Genomic DNA, 14,579 nt, shown 5'->3' with positions numbered 1-14,579 from the left:
GATAGGTGTGCCAAGCTTGTGGCATCGTATTCAAAAAGACGTGGGGCTGTAAATGCTGCCAAAGGTGCGTCAAAGTATTGAGCACAAGCTGTAAATACTTATGTACATGTGAATTTTCAGTTTTTTATTTTCAATGAATTTGCAAAATTTAAAATAAGTCACATTGTCATTATATGGTATTGTCTGCAGAAATTTGAGGAGAAAAATTAATGTATTCCATTTTGGATTAAGGCTTCAACATAAAATGTGTAAAAAATGATGCACTGTAAATATGGCCCGCCACGTCCTTTAATTTGGCCCCCTGAGGGCAGCCATAATTGTGATGTGGCCCTCAATAAAAACAAGCATGACACCCCTGCTTTATGTTAACAACATTGAGGGCATGATTGGGCAACTTAGTGTTGCACTGATTGTGTTCTAAAAAATAAGGTGTTTTGAGTGGATTACATATGCTGCTAATGTGAAGTAACGTGAGGCCCACCTGCATCTTGTGCAATCTCCGCCTGTCATTTAGTGAAGTGTTTCTGAAAATGTGAGGCTTTCTTGATGGCCTCAATCGTTGAGTCTCTAAAGCAAATACTTAAATACAACCTCTCAAATTCCTAAAAATGTAACAGTGTCTGTCATTTACCTCTTTAGCGTATACACAACCGTGCCAAAGAAAATGCAGTAAATGCATAGAAAACTATCGACTAGGAGATGAAGGAGTGAAGTGAAGTTTTTTTTAACAGACTGAAGAGTTTTGGACCACATTACACTTGGAATTTTAGTCAATTGTTGTGTTTCTCCTTTGCTAAACCTTTCAATGCTTTTCTAACCTGCCTGGTCCTGCCTATGTGTCCTGAATTAGAGTTCCCTTATTGGAAGGCGAGAGCTAAAAGCCTTAAACTGTGAGCTCAGTGTCCAGCGCGAACTCAGCATGATGGAGTGTGGTAAGGTTTAAACCGATAGTACCACTGTATTTGTATTAACTTTTAACTTTTTATCTATTGTTCCGTTCAGTTTCTGAAGAGAAAAAAAGAAGACAGACACAAATTGTTAAATGTACTGTAGATAGCTGCAAAATACATTTTGGAAGGAAGTCCCGTATTAGATAAAAAATAAATGCCTTGGGTGTATTTCAAATTAGGCAAAAGTAGAACAAAATCCCACATGCATGTGGAAAGTGTCTAACATGGTCCATCTTGTCTTGGCAGAAAACATTAAAATTCCATTATGGATATTCAATATTAGCCAAGGAGGATTATAACGGAGCATGGGACAATGTGTAACAATGTGGGTGTCAATTTATGCAGAGCTGCCAAGATAATGTGAAAATAAATCCTTCATTACATTTGATATTGTACAAGGACAATCTGGAATATATTGCATACACTGTAAGAACACCGCCCCCATTTTATGTACAATAGATTTTCTCTCTAATCCTAATATATTGTCATTTCAGTCACACATGCGCTATGATTTGCATACTAAAAAATAAGTACTGTATGTAGTACACTTGTAAATATTCATTGTTCTGATCCTGACTACTATTTATGAATACATACAGTGACATTGTGAATGACTTGTGTACCTGTTGTATGCACAAAACCCTTGTGGAGGCCTAAATAATAAAAAAAGTAATGCTAATACATTGTGTGTGTATTTCACAGATAATTGTACGTAATACAAATATGAATACTTATTGTGACATGACTTTATTTTGTTAATGACAGTGTTGGACAGATTCAAGTGACTTACGGAGGAAGTGATTATTGATGGGAAACAAATCTGCCAATCATTGGAGATCTTATTGGTGCCAGCTTCTCCTGTCCACATTTCTGTCAAAGAATCCCGTATGACACGGTCAACTTTAAAAACGTCTAATCCTGTATTCCAGAGTGCAGCAGGGATAGGCTCCAGCACCCCGCGCGACTCAGAGAGGGAAAAGCGGTAGAAAATTAATGGCTGGATCCATAATCCTGTACTGCACATATTTCTCCCAAAATGTAATCGGAGTTGCAAAACAAGTCTTTAGCCGTTTTTGAGACCTTTAAGGGTCGGAAAGTGCAAGTTGATTGGCTAACATGTTCATGTTGTACTTTTGCGAATGTTGAAATGCCTTCAAAATAGTAACGGTCCAAAGATGGAACCCTGAGGGACACCACAAGCTAAAACAAGAAGTAATATACTATACAGTCGTCCTTTGCCACATCGCGCTTCTAATATTACAGCTTCACTACATTGCAGATACAAGTTTTTTAAGAATATTCTACATATTTTGGGTCTAAAATACTTGTTAAATTAAGTATTATATGTATTACAGTGCTCTATTGGTCAAATTATGGCAATAAAAAAAAACTTAAATTTCCAGGTTAAGGATGACAAAAAGAGGCGGTTAATCGGTGCCAATTTTACCGCAACAATCAAGCTGACCAACTTTTGGCAAAACCACTTTTTAATACTCCTGCCTCATCAATAACACATCGCCACATTGGTGAGCCTTTGACAACAGCGGGACGGAGCAGGATTTGATGGTACTCGGCCCTTAATGCTAACAGAGAAGCGAGCCTTGTGAGCGAAGTGGAATGTAAACGCGGGACAGACAATGCTAACAACACAGAATGCTAAAATGCTAACAACAGGTCTAATGGTAGCTTTTTTCAAAAACAATTTACGCCAATGGTTTTAGCCCACGGAAGCCCGGTTCTAACTTAAGAGGAATGACCCATGATGTGACAAGTTATTTCCACATCGTGGCTGTGTTGTAGTGGCCGGGTGATGGCCAGGATCCTCCTGGCTATCAAAAGTACTGTAATGTACAGTAGAACACACTCAAGGCTACTATATCAACTGAAATGAGTGTTATGTCATGTTAAAAGACTAATTATATTATTAAAAAACTATTTAGAAGGTCGTAATAAACGCTACAATAAACAAGGGAAGACTGTAATAAATACATTTGCAGGATCATTGAGCTTTTTCGGAGCATTTATCAAAGAAGAGGTGAGAAAAGACATAATACTTTACGTCTGATTGAAGAGTAAAGTTCTCCTACAGATGGTCACCACTGGTGTTCCACTGGCATTCGTAATCGCACCTCATACACGCTTTTCTTTCATTCATGTCACTGTGCTAAAAAAGGGATTGCAGATAGCAGCGGCACACTGGGATTAATTCAAATACAAATAGCTCTTTGGACATTATTTTACAGTAAAAGTACAAGGGAATATATTCATTATATTCAGGTGACATTCCATGTTCATACTTCAAGGATTTGTACAGGCTGAGGCACCTTATTTAATAAGCTTTTTGATTGCAGCAGTTACATTGTCATCACCTCTTGATACAAAAATAAAATAAATAACAGAATAATATGTAAAATATAATTAGTTGTATATCTGGATAAAACCCTAAAAGCAAAAATATTCCCTTTCACATTTGTGTATTATTAGTTTAACTTCATACCATATTTACGTCTTCTGTTGATACGTCGTGGGGATTTTGGTACAAAACCTTTGCAGCTAGGAAACATGGAGAAATATTTTGACATTCTTTGAAGTGTGATAGCCTGCAGTTACTAGGTGATTTTTTTAAGGTGGCAATAATACACACCACAAGAGTGCTGACACCATCAAAGTAAATATGTGTAAAGCTTTTTTTATCATTTTGTACTCGTAAGGAGATTTGTGCTACTTCAAGACAACTTCTTCTTCTTTCTGTCGGCTAAAGCAGCTACTGTAATAGGACGCTGCCTGTTCTGCTTTGGTCGGGGGGAAGACAGAAGTGAAGACAGCGCAGGAAGGCGCCACGTGGAACTCCCACAAATCCTCACTTGTTCAGCTCTTGTCTCACTCGCACACCCACCGCCGTGATGAGCGCCGCTCCTTTGCCGCTGCCATCCTCCGACAACAGGAAGTTGACGTTACACTGAGGAGCCAGCTCCTTGACCGTCTGGTGCATGACGCGAGAGAAGCTGCACGGGAGAGATATTTGGTTCCATGGTTAGTGACATGTCTCGCAAAGCAGCGGATTCATCAGCAAATGCATGATATGGACCAAAATCTATATGGTGATATATTTTGCAGCCTCATGCGCTAACCATATATAAAGTTAAAGTTAAAGTCCCAACGATAGTCCCACACACACTAGGTGTGGTGAAATTACCCTCTGCATTTGAACCATCCCCATGTTCACCCCCTGGGAGGTGTTGGGAGCAGTGAGCAGCAGCGGTGGCCGTGCTCGGGAATCATTTTGGTGATTTAACCCCCAATTCCAACCCTTGATGCTGAGTGCCAAGCAGGGAGGCAATGGGTCCCATTTTTATAGTCTTTGGTATGACACTGCCGGAGTTTGAACTCACGACCTTCCAGTCTCAGGGCGGACACTCTAACCACAAGGCCACTGAGCAGGTCAAATATCATACATCATGAAATGTTGTATAAATGATAACAAAACCATTACAAAAACAAATTAGAAAGGCTCCTTACGTATGCGTTAACAAAATTGCGTGATTTCTGGTTGTATTTTTTTCCAAAAGTATAAATAATCTGGTTGTTAACTTCCTGGTAACAGTTGGTTACTTTCTGTTGTAACAAGTTTGTATCGACACTTCCATTAAAATGTAATAATGACTTATTTTGTGTTGTTTTAATACTTTACATTACATTTGGACAATATTCAGGCATGTGAGCACCCTTTGAGTAAAACTTCTATAGGCACAAAGTGCTGCCATGCAAGCCCTGAAAGAACATTTTTGAAACTCAAGACTACATTTTCTGCAATTGGGTGCATTTCTACATCATATTTTACCTTCAGATTTATTCTAATCTACAAACCTCTTTTGGATGTATTTTTAACACTAACATGTCCCAAGTAATGTACCACAAAGTTTGAAGGTTTTTTTTAGGAGATAATTCCACACACAAGGAAGTTGTAGACCTCCCATGTTTTTCCAAGTTTCATCTGTTTTGTTGCGTAGAATGACGTCTGGAGCAACAGATAGTTCAATCGACGGATAATCCTTGAGATCACTCGATTGCTCTTATTTTGATAAAGTATATGGATCAATTCCACTGCATAGTTGGATATTTTGCTCGTATCTGCTTTTAGTGGTTAAATCTAGGGCCCTTGCGTACTCAAGATAGTTTGCTGCACAGTAGCCATGTTGGTTTGGTGGACCACCGCTTTCTTTTACTTTCGTTCAAAAGTCCCGTGACTGAATACAACCTATGGTATCCTACAGAGTGCAGTGTAGCATGTTCAGCTATTCCACGTCCTCCTATGATAACAATACGTGGAAGAAACATGGCCGCTTGCTCGTCGCTATCAATTTTGCGGGACACAGCTCAAGTGTGTCATCAACATAGACAATGCAATTTAGCTTTTGTGCTAATTCCAGCATATTTATGTTGAAGCTCTTTTTGCTGAAACATTGATTAAAATGTACTCTCCTAATTCAAATAAATAAATAAAATAAAAATAAATAAACATGCATTATCAGGTTATGACGACAGTATTAAAAGTTCTATCATCGACCAAATGTATTCATATCATATACAGGACTGTCTCAGAAAATTTGAATATTGTGATAAAGTTCCTTATTTTCTGTATTGCAATTAAAAAAACATTCATTACACATCAACTGAAATATTGCAAGTCTTTTATTATTTTAATATTGCTGATTATGGCATACAGTTTAAGAAAACTCAAAAATCCCATCTCAAATATTAGAATATTTCCTCAGACCAAGTAAAAAAATAAAGATTTATAACAGCAAAACAAAATCAAACATTTGAAAATGTCAATTAATGCCCTCAGTATTTGGTTGGGAATCCTTTTGCACGGATTACTGCACCAATGCGGCGTGGCATGGAGGCAATCAGCCTGCGGCTACATGCTTCCATCTGTTGAAAAGCTCTATGGAGATGATGATTTCATTTTCCAGCATGATCCAGCAGTGCCAAAACCACCAGTAACTGGTGTACTGACCATGGCATTACTGTCCTCGATTGGCCTGCCAACTCCCCTGACCTGAACCCCATAGAGAATTTGTGGGGTATTGTTTTGAAGAAGCTGAAAAACACCAGACCCAATAATGCAAATGAGCTAAAGGCCGCTATTGAAGCATCCTGGGCATCCATAACATCTCAGCAATACCACAGGCTGATTGCCTCCATGCCACGCCGCATTGGTGCAGTAATCCGTGCAAAAGGATTCCCAACCAAGTACTGAGTGCATTAATTGACATTTTCAAATGTTTGATTTTGTTTTGCTGTTATAAATCTTTATTTTTTACTTGGTCTGAGGAAATATTCACATTTTTTTAGATGGGATTTTTTAGTTTTCTTAAGCTGTATGCCATAATCAGCAATATTAAAATAATAAAAGGCTTGCAATATTTCAGTTGATGTGTAATGAATCCAGAATGTATGACATTTCCATGTTTTTAGTTGCATTACAGAAAATAAAGGACTTTATCACAATATTCTAATTTTTTATTTTTTTTTTTTTTTTTTAATAATGTCCTGCCCAGCTTCTCGGGCAAATCATATAGCAGATGTAGATGCCCATATCGGCTGTTCAGATTTACTTTACAAAAGAGAAGTGTAGGATACTTCTCTTGTTGCCTTACTTGTATTTTGACTTTATTAAATGTATTTATATTATCATTTGGTGCAGCCGGGCCGGAGCAGGAGGGGATAGAAAGAGAGAAAAAGGAAGACAGAGGGGGGAATTGTGGGGACAAGAGGGGGATTAGACAGAGAGACAAAAACAACAACAGCAAACACAACAACAACAACAACAGAGCAACATCAGCAAATACGACATGTACAAATATGATGGTAAAAGTAATAGCAAATAAGCAGTTAGCGAAAATTTAAATAAAAAAAAATACAGAAATGACAATGAGCATTATTACACTAAAAATGGAGCAATATGAATACCAATAGAAATAGTGCTATTGATAATAAACAATACCAGTACTTTACCTTTATTATCAACAATACAATTGTTCAAATGCAACAATACATATACGTAATGATAACTTGAGATACGAAAGAATGCAGAAAAATGGAGGGGAAGAAAGAGAAGCAACCTTAACCTTGTAGATTGTTATAGTAACAATAGGTTAAGCTTTGTCAGTGTGCCATGTGTTATACCCAGTTTACCCTAGGGCAACAACGTTAATATATGTTTGATGAAACGTGATTATGTGCATGAGTGTATGTGTGCATATGTACTTGTATATGTACAGTATGTGTATGTGTGCTTGTACAGTGAATGTATATGTGTGTACAGCGAATGTATATGTACAGTATGTGTATACAGTATGTGTGTTTGAACAGTGAATGTATATGTACAGTATGTGTATACAGTATGTTTGTATAATGAATGTGCGTGTGGATGTACGAACTTTGAGTGTGTAAATATGTACTGTATTTATTTGTATATGTATGTGGGAGCGTAGGTACCTATGTATGTCTGTATGTATGTGTGTGAGTATATGTGAATTTGCATGTACAATACATTTGACTCCCAGTGTGTGCGGGAGCCAGAGTACGGCCCCAGCCTCCCCGAGAACCCATCCCACAAACAGTAGGTGTGGTGCCCAGGGAACCAGGGGCCACCGCCCCCACGCAGCCAAGCCGGACAGCGACAGGAACCCCAGAGCCTGGCCCACCGTGCCGCCCACAAGGGCCAGCAGCAGGCCGCAGACAGACGCACCCGGCAGAGGACAAGGCACGAGAAAAACAGGGGGCAGCCAGACCCCAAGCCAGCGAGAGACCACACCCCACACGGACAGAAAGGCGGGACGCCCCGCCCGAGGGGCCCGGAGACCCCCCGCAACCGGACGGGAAGACCGCCCCCGCCCCACCGGCAACAGGGCCCCCACGAGCCCCCCCCCCCGGAGAGCGCGGCGAGGCCAGCCCACGGCCACCCCACCCAAGCCGGCCGCCACAGGACCACCCAGCACGGGGCCACAGGAACCACCCACCCCACCCGCAGGGACCCCAACGATGGAGATGGAACAACCAGCAACCGCCCCGCCGAGTCCCCCCCTGAGGTAGGGGAATAAATAAATAAAATAAATAAATACATAATAATAATAATAATAATATTAATAAAATATTATTATTTTTTTTTTAAAAAAACAAAGGGGAAAAAAATAAATAAATATTCTAATTTTCTAAAACAGTCCTGTATATCACGCAACCCTATTAGATGCCCATAACATATCACTACAAACATCAGATCTGTACGACCTATTGGAGTTCAAAGCTTCCGCTTTATTCTAAATGGAAAGTGGATGATCAGAGTACAATTAAGAATGTAGTTTTATTCTTGTGTTTACAGTTGGTAAAATACCCTTTACTCAAGACACTACATCCCTTTAGTGGACATTTTTGTTGACATATGAAGCACTCTAATGAGGGTAAGTACTTTGAGGGTTCGTAATTTGTCCCCTCAAAACCAACATATCTGTATTCCACAGGGCATTGAAATGTTTTGCTTTGTTAATAATCCTTCTTACTGTGGATGCAGTTTGTAGAGAGTCCCATCCACCCCGACGGTGATGTTCAAATGATCCAGTCCGCGATTTTCTCTGATCTTATCAACCACAGCTGCCATCCCTGCCCCACAGAGCTGAGCAGCACGGTGCGACACCACTCCACACACCTGTATAACAATAAAGGCATTAACATTGTTATTGCACCAGACTGACTCTCACATAATTTCACAAATATACATTTAAATACGACAAGTCACTCGCACACACCAAATTATTTCACAAATCGTAGTTGATCAAATGTTTTGTTCTACTGATACTGTACATGTTCTCCGCACGCCCCATTTAGGGTGCAGTGAGGGTCAAGTGTTGTCCTTGTTGACACTAACAAGATTTAGTTGGCATAGAGAATATGCTCTTGTTGCATTTTTGAAAAGCAGTACAATGTTAAGTTAGCTTTTAAATTGAAAACGGAGCGAATATGGGGCCCTGAGGGACACCCTAAGCCAGATATGGGGTATTTGTATGTTCAATCCCAGAGAGTCACCTACAAACCTTCCAAGAGGCATGTATTTTGACCCGATTGAACACTACGCATGTACGTATGTCTTTAATTATCATCGTTGGCTCAGGAGGGGACGCTAACAAGCTAAACACAGTTGTGGTTGCTCACAGAGTTGATATCGAATCACGTGCTGTATAAGCAGGGGTGTTTTTAATTGACCCACGGCAGACTGCAAATTAAACAAAGGAAAACCAAGCTAAAATGTGATAAAAAAATAGAGCAAAATAAATTATCAGAAATCTTTCAAATGTTATTAATAACTAATAAATAAATATTAAGACCACTAAAGCTTTGTCTTTCTATATATGTATCAATTTTAGCTTGAAAGGGGTCTGTGCAGGGGGCCTGGCCTGCGGGCCTGCCGCGGAATGGGGTGTTGCTAGGACCGGCCTCGAAGACAGCGACAGGTGCGTAGATGGCCCAGGTGGGCCTTGTTATCTAATCATCTGTCGCCCTTTATTAGCAGCAGCCGTGATGATACGAGTAGTTGGAGTTGGAGGTGCTGCTGGGCAGACGCAGAAAAGACTTGTTGCTGGGAAGCAAAAGGCTTGCACCTCGTGAGAACGCAATAAAACAGTGTTATACCCTGAATTCCTGGCAGTGTGTGGTGGTCTGAAGAACCCACTAGAGGGCAAACTCTACAGGGTCTTAGTAGGAAACCAGGCACCGCTCATCACCAGGCCAATAATATCCCTACCGTAAGCATGGTGTTGGCAGCATCATGCTCTGGGGATTTTTTTCAGCGGCAAGAACTGGGAGACTAGTCACGATAGAAGGAAAGAGGAATGCAACAAAGTACAGAGACATCCTGGATGAAAACCAACAATTTCCATTCAACCTGATAGCTTAAGAGGTGCTGCAAAGAGGAATGGGCTAAACTGCCCAAAGATAGGTGTGCCAAGCTTGTGGCATCGTATTCAAAAACTTGAGGCTGAAATTGCTGCCAAAGGTGCATCAATAAGGTATTGAGCGAAGGTTCTAAATACATGTGATTTTTTATTTTTTTTTATCATGTAAACTTTTGACCAAAGAACCACCATAACATGTTATGTAGACCACAAGGAAGTGTTTTAAATGTCAAAAAAATAATTATAATATTCCCCTTTTAAATGTGTAGCGTACCTCTTTGACAATGATACTGTCATCACAAGTGCTGTCCAGCCCTAGGTGTTGTAAGATGGACCTCACTTGAAGTAAAGCCAGTCTGTCGCTGGATAAAGATAAATGAAGACATCAAAAGTCACCAGCATGAAAGAAAATAAATGGCACAAATCTGTTTATCGATTAGTAATCCACTAACATGCACATTCCTACAGATGCCAGCTATGAGATAAGATGTGCAGAAGGAAATATATGGAAAATGGAAAACATTACTCTTATTACATGTAATATGAAGTGGAAAATCTATTTAGAAAAAAAATTATGATGTTATATTTAGTATAGAATCACCACCATAAGTAGCCTTCTTGAAGGGTGTAAAAAAATTAAGTTTTGTTTATTTTTTCATATTATTATTATTTTATGTATTAAAAAATACAATTGTATTCTTTCTTTTGCTTAAGTTTCACACTATTTGTATTTTTCTTTTAAATATCATTGTATTTCTTTGGCTTAAGTTTTTCACTATTTCAGCTTGGAACATAAAAAAATGTAATTGTATTTCTTTCTTTCTTTTTATGTGTATTCGTTACGGTTAAAGGCGAACTGCACTTTTTTTTTTATTTTGCCTATCATTCATAATTCTTTATAAGACAAACAAACATAGGTTTTTCAGATTTTTATGCATTCTAACTATTAAATAAATGCAACAAAAAGTCTGCTTACAATGAAGCCTATAGGAGTCCGGAGGCACATTCATAATAACATTTAATATTTCCGTATTTTGCTCATTTTAAGCATATGCGGCTCATTAATTTTACAAATGCATAACAGCGTCTGCCTTTTCCTTTGACAACATCACTGATTATTGCTCACTGCAGACTTCATGAGAGCCAACAAACTTGATAAAACAACACATCCTGTACAATGTCTGCTCTCACCGGAATGCCGACTTTTAGGATGTTTATATATTCCCGCTTCGATGAAGAATGACTCATAATCCTCACTAAAACAAAAGTGGGGTGGAACCAACCGTCTTTTTGGGTCTTCGCCATTTCCGGGTCTCAAAGTTAACCAACTTCTCGGATTATGTCCTCATTCTTTTACAATACAGGCGAGATGTGTGATTTATAATTTAGAATAAACTTTTACGAGCTCCAAGACGAGGAAGCAGCTCACCAGCTGATGATGTCAATAAAGCAGCATAAGGAAGTTACCTCTCTGACAAGGCACCGCTAATTGTAGGTCCTTAACGTTAGAGCTTGTAGTAACAATATTAGTAATACTTGGTTAATACTCAGGTCACGAAATGTAAATGAAGTATTGTTGGCGGTTTTTGGATGGTTATTGTATTTAGAGGGCTTCATGGGTGGTATATAGACGACCGCCCATTAACTCCATTGTAAGCGGACTTTTATTTACGAGTTAGAATGCACTAAAAAAATACATCCGTCAATGATTGTAAATAGATTTGTAATGTCATCATAAAAATTCCTTGTTTATTTTAACAATTTTCCAGAAATATAATCAATTTAACATACAGTGGACACATTTTTTACTTTCAGTTTTTGTATGTATGCAGTTATCATGTTCCTCCACATTCCTTAATAATTTGCTTTGACGTAACTGTGTAATTATTTCTAAATAAAAATGGCTAAGTAAAAAGTACAAGTAGATGTTGACTTAATGACCGTGGGGATAAAAGTGTAAGTCGCAGGTTGAGACCAGTTGAGGACCCCTGCCTTAGAATATTAAGGATGGGGTCCTCAAACCGGGCTATCTTTTTGCCTACGCACACAGATACTCCCAAGATAAAAGTGCAATTTTAACATTATTCGCATTTATAAAATTATCCCGAAAAATATTGTTTTCTTCAACTATTTTCCCTAAATAGAATCATTGAGGCTATAAAGAATGTCTTATTCGATTACCCGAACAAATTAATCAATAGATTACTTGAGTATTGAAATAATCGATAGCTATACCTGTGATGATAAAGAGAAAAAGAATGATGGACCATAGAACAAGCAACGTAACTTATCCCATAGACAGTCTCCATCTTGGATGAAAAGTGAGTTGTGTACATTATTTTTACATGAGCCAACAGGCCTTCCACGCAGTAATTCTTAGTCAGGTTTTAAAATACATTCCACGATGGAGACTTTTCATTGGAATAAATGGGAATTTGAAACATGAACATTTTTAATAAATTATGCCATGAATTACACCAAGTAATTAATATTGATTTCTATGATTGTAAACAATAAGCAACATTCCCCAAGAAGTGCAGTTCAATAATAATTCAGTAAAGGCAAAAAATGTGCTGAAGAAGCTGTTCTATTCATGTGGAGGATTCTTACCTCTCAATCTGAGACAGGAACTTGGTTTCAAAGATGCTTCTGGTCTTCAGCGTCTCTGAAATCTGACCTCTGAAGAGGTAGCCCCTCTTGGTAAAATCTATTAGTATGTTCCGCACTATTTCACCAAGGTACATGCCGCTACACATTTTCTCGTATCTGTAGTGCACACACATGCACGCACACACACAGGCACACGCACAAAATGTTAGAAAAAAAACACATAATTGCACATATAAATACACAAAGTACTGTAAGTATGAGGGCCAAAAAGGGCTATAGCTGCAAGCAGAATGTGTGGATGTGTTACCTCTGTTTGCCTGGGTGAAGGGAGAAATCATCCACAATGCGGTCATACTCCGTCCTGAAGTCGTCTAGGCATCCATTATCGCCAAACGCACCCCACTCCATATTGACACACATGCGGCCTAAATCACCATCCACCATCCCAATGTTCCTCATCTCCTCCATGTAACACGCATTACTGCCAGTGCCTACATACAGAAGTCATCATGTTGTATTGATGTGGAACATCGCACAAGACGGTACAATGAAAGCGTGAACTGACCGGCGATGAGACCGATCTCGCAGGTGGGCTCCTCGTAGGCACAGGTCATCATGGTTCCCACAGTGTCGTTGACTACAGCCACAACATCCAGGTCAAACTCCTTCAAAAGAAATATAGTCGAGTGTTTAATTGACAAAACATAATACGATGTAAATATAACTTGTCATCATAGAGGTTTACCTGTGTAGGGCTGCAACAATTCATCAACTAAATCAATTAATTTAATTTAGAAAAAACTTTGTTTTGTATGTTGTTACTTTTGTTGATGTAGGATGTAGGTTGCACTGTGGCCATTGTGTGTGTGTCTGTTCGTGCAGCTTAAACAGCAAAGTGCAGAGAGAGATGACTCGAAGAAGAGGGACAAAGAGAGCCAAGGGCCCAAAGAAGACGACAGAAGCTGTCAAAGGTTTAGCGATCATTCAAAAGTGGCAAAGACCGACATTGTGGTGAAATGTTTTCACTGTCAAACGTAGCTGGTATTTTACAATAGTACTACATCGATAATGCAGCATTACCAGACAGCATCTTATATATATATAAGAACCACAAACAAGCAGAAACAGTAAAGTGAAAGTCTATTAGTAGATAACGCCAACTTCATGTTTGACCTGCAAAATAAATCCAAAACACATGCGGGCATGTGAGGACATGTTAGCAATTACTGTTTGTATGTTAATGCTAATGAGTTGTTTGTCAGAAAACAAACCGCACTACTCCAATTAATACCTTTTCAAATGTCTATGTCTTAAATTGTATACAAACCCCGTTTCCATATGAGTTGGGAAATTGTGTTAGATGTAAATATAAAAACGGAATACAATGATTTGAAAATCATTTTCAACCCATATTCAGTTGAATATGCTACAAAGACAACATATTTGATGTTCAAACTGATAAACATTTTTTTTTGGCAAATAATCATTAACTTTAGAATTTGATGCCAGCAACACGTGACAAAGAAGTTGGGAAAGGTGGCAATAAATACTGATAAAGTTGAGGAATGCTCATCAAACACTTATTTGGAACATCCCACAGGTGAACAGCCAAATTGGGAACAGGTGGGTGCCATGATTGGGTATAAAAGTAGATTCCATGAAATGTTCAGTCATTCACAAACAAGGATGGGGCGAGGGTCACCACTTTGTCAACAAATGCGTGAGCAAATTGTTGAACAGTTTAAGAAAAAACTTTTTCAACCAGCTTTTGCAAGGAATTTAGTGATTTCACCATCTACGGTCCATCATATCATCAAAGGGTTCAGAGAATCTGGAGAAATCACTGCACGTAAGCAACTAAGCCTGTGACCTTCGATCCCTCACCTCAGGCTGTACTGCATCAACAAGCGACATCAGTGTGTAAAGGATATCACCACATGGGCTCAGGAACACTTCAGAAACCCACTGTCAGTAACTACAGTTGGTCGCTACTTCTGTAAGTGCAAGTTAAAACTCTCCTATGCAAGGCGAAAACCGTTTATCAACAACACCCAGAAACGCCGTC

General features: G+C 38.9%; 1 protein-coding gene across 1 annotated transcript in view; it reads right to left on the bottom strand.

Moving 5' to 3' along the window:
• Positions 1 to 3,266: 3,266 nt before the first annotated feature.
• hk1 (hexokinase 1) overlaps positions 3,267 to 14,579 on the bottom strand; it is a 62,179-nt gene continuing 50,866 nt past the window's right edge. Inside the window, exons 16-21 of the mRNA XM_062026003.1 lie at positions 13,080 to 13,179; positions 12,822 to 13,005; positions 12,515 to 12,670; positions 10,179 to 10,266; positions 8,516 to 8,661; positions 3,267 to 3,955 (exon numbers count right to left, since the gene is read on the bottom strand). Of these exons, the coding sequence (XP_061881987.1) occupies positions 3,811 to 3,955; positions 8,516 to 8,661; positions 10,179 to 10,266; positions 12,515 to 12,670; positions 12,822 to 13,005; positions 13,080 to 13,179 (819 nt within the window). The 3' untranslated portion in view covers positions 3,267 to 3,810. The remainder of the gene's footprint in view (positions 3,956 to 8,515; positions 8,662 to 10,178; positions 10,267 to 12,514; positions 12,671 to 12,821; positions 13,006 to 13,079; positions 13,180 to 14,579) is intronic.

Source organism: Entelurus aequoreus, linkage group LG02, assembly GCF_033978785.1.
Source record: "Entelurus aequoreus isolate RoL-2023_Sb linkage group LG02, RoL_Eaeq_v1.1, whole genome shotgun sequence".
NCBI lineage: Eukaryota > Metazoa > Chordata > Actinopteri > Syngnathiformes > Syngnathidae > Entelurus > Entelurus aequoreus.
The sequence above is the reverse complement of the archived record's forward strand: the minus strand, read 5'-3'. Positions and strand labels throughout refer to the sequence as shown.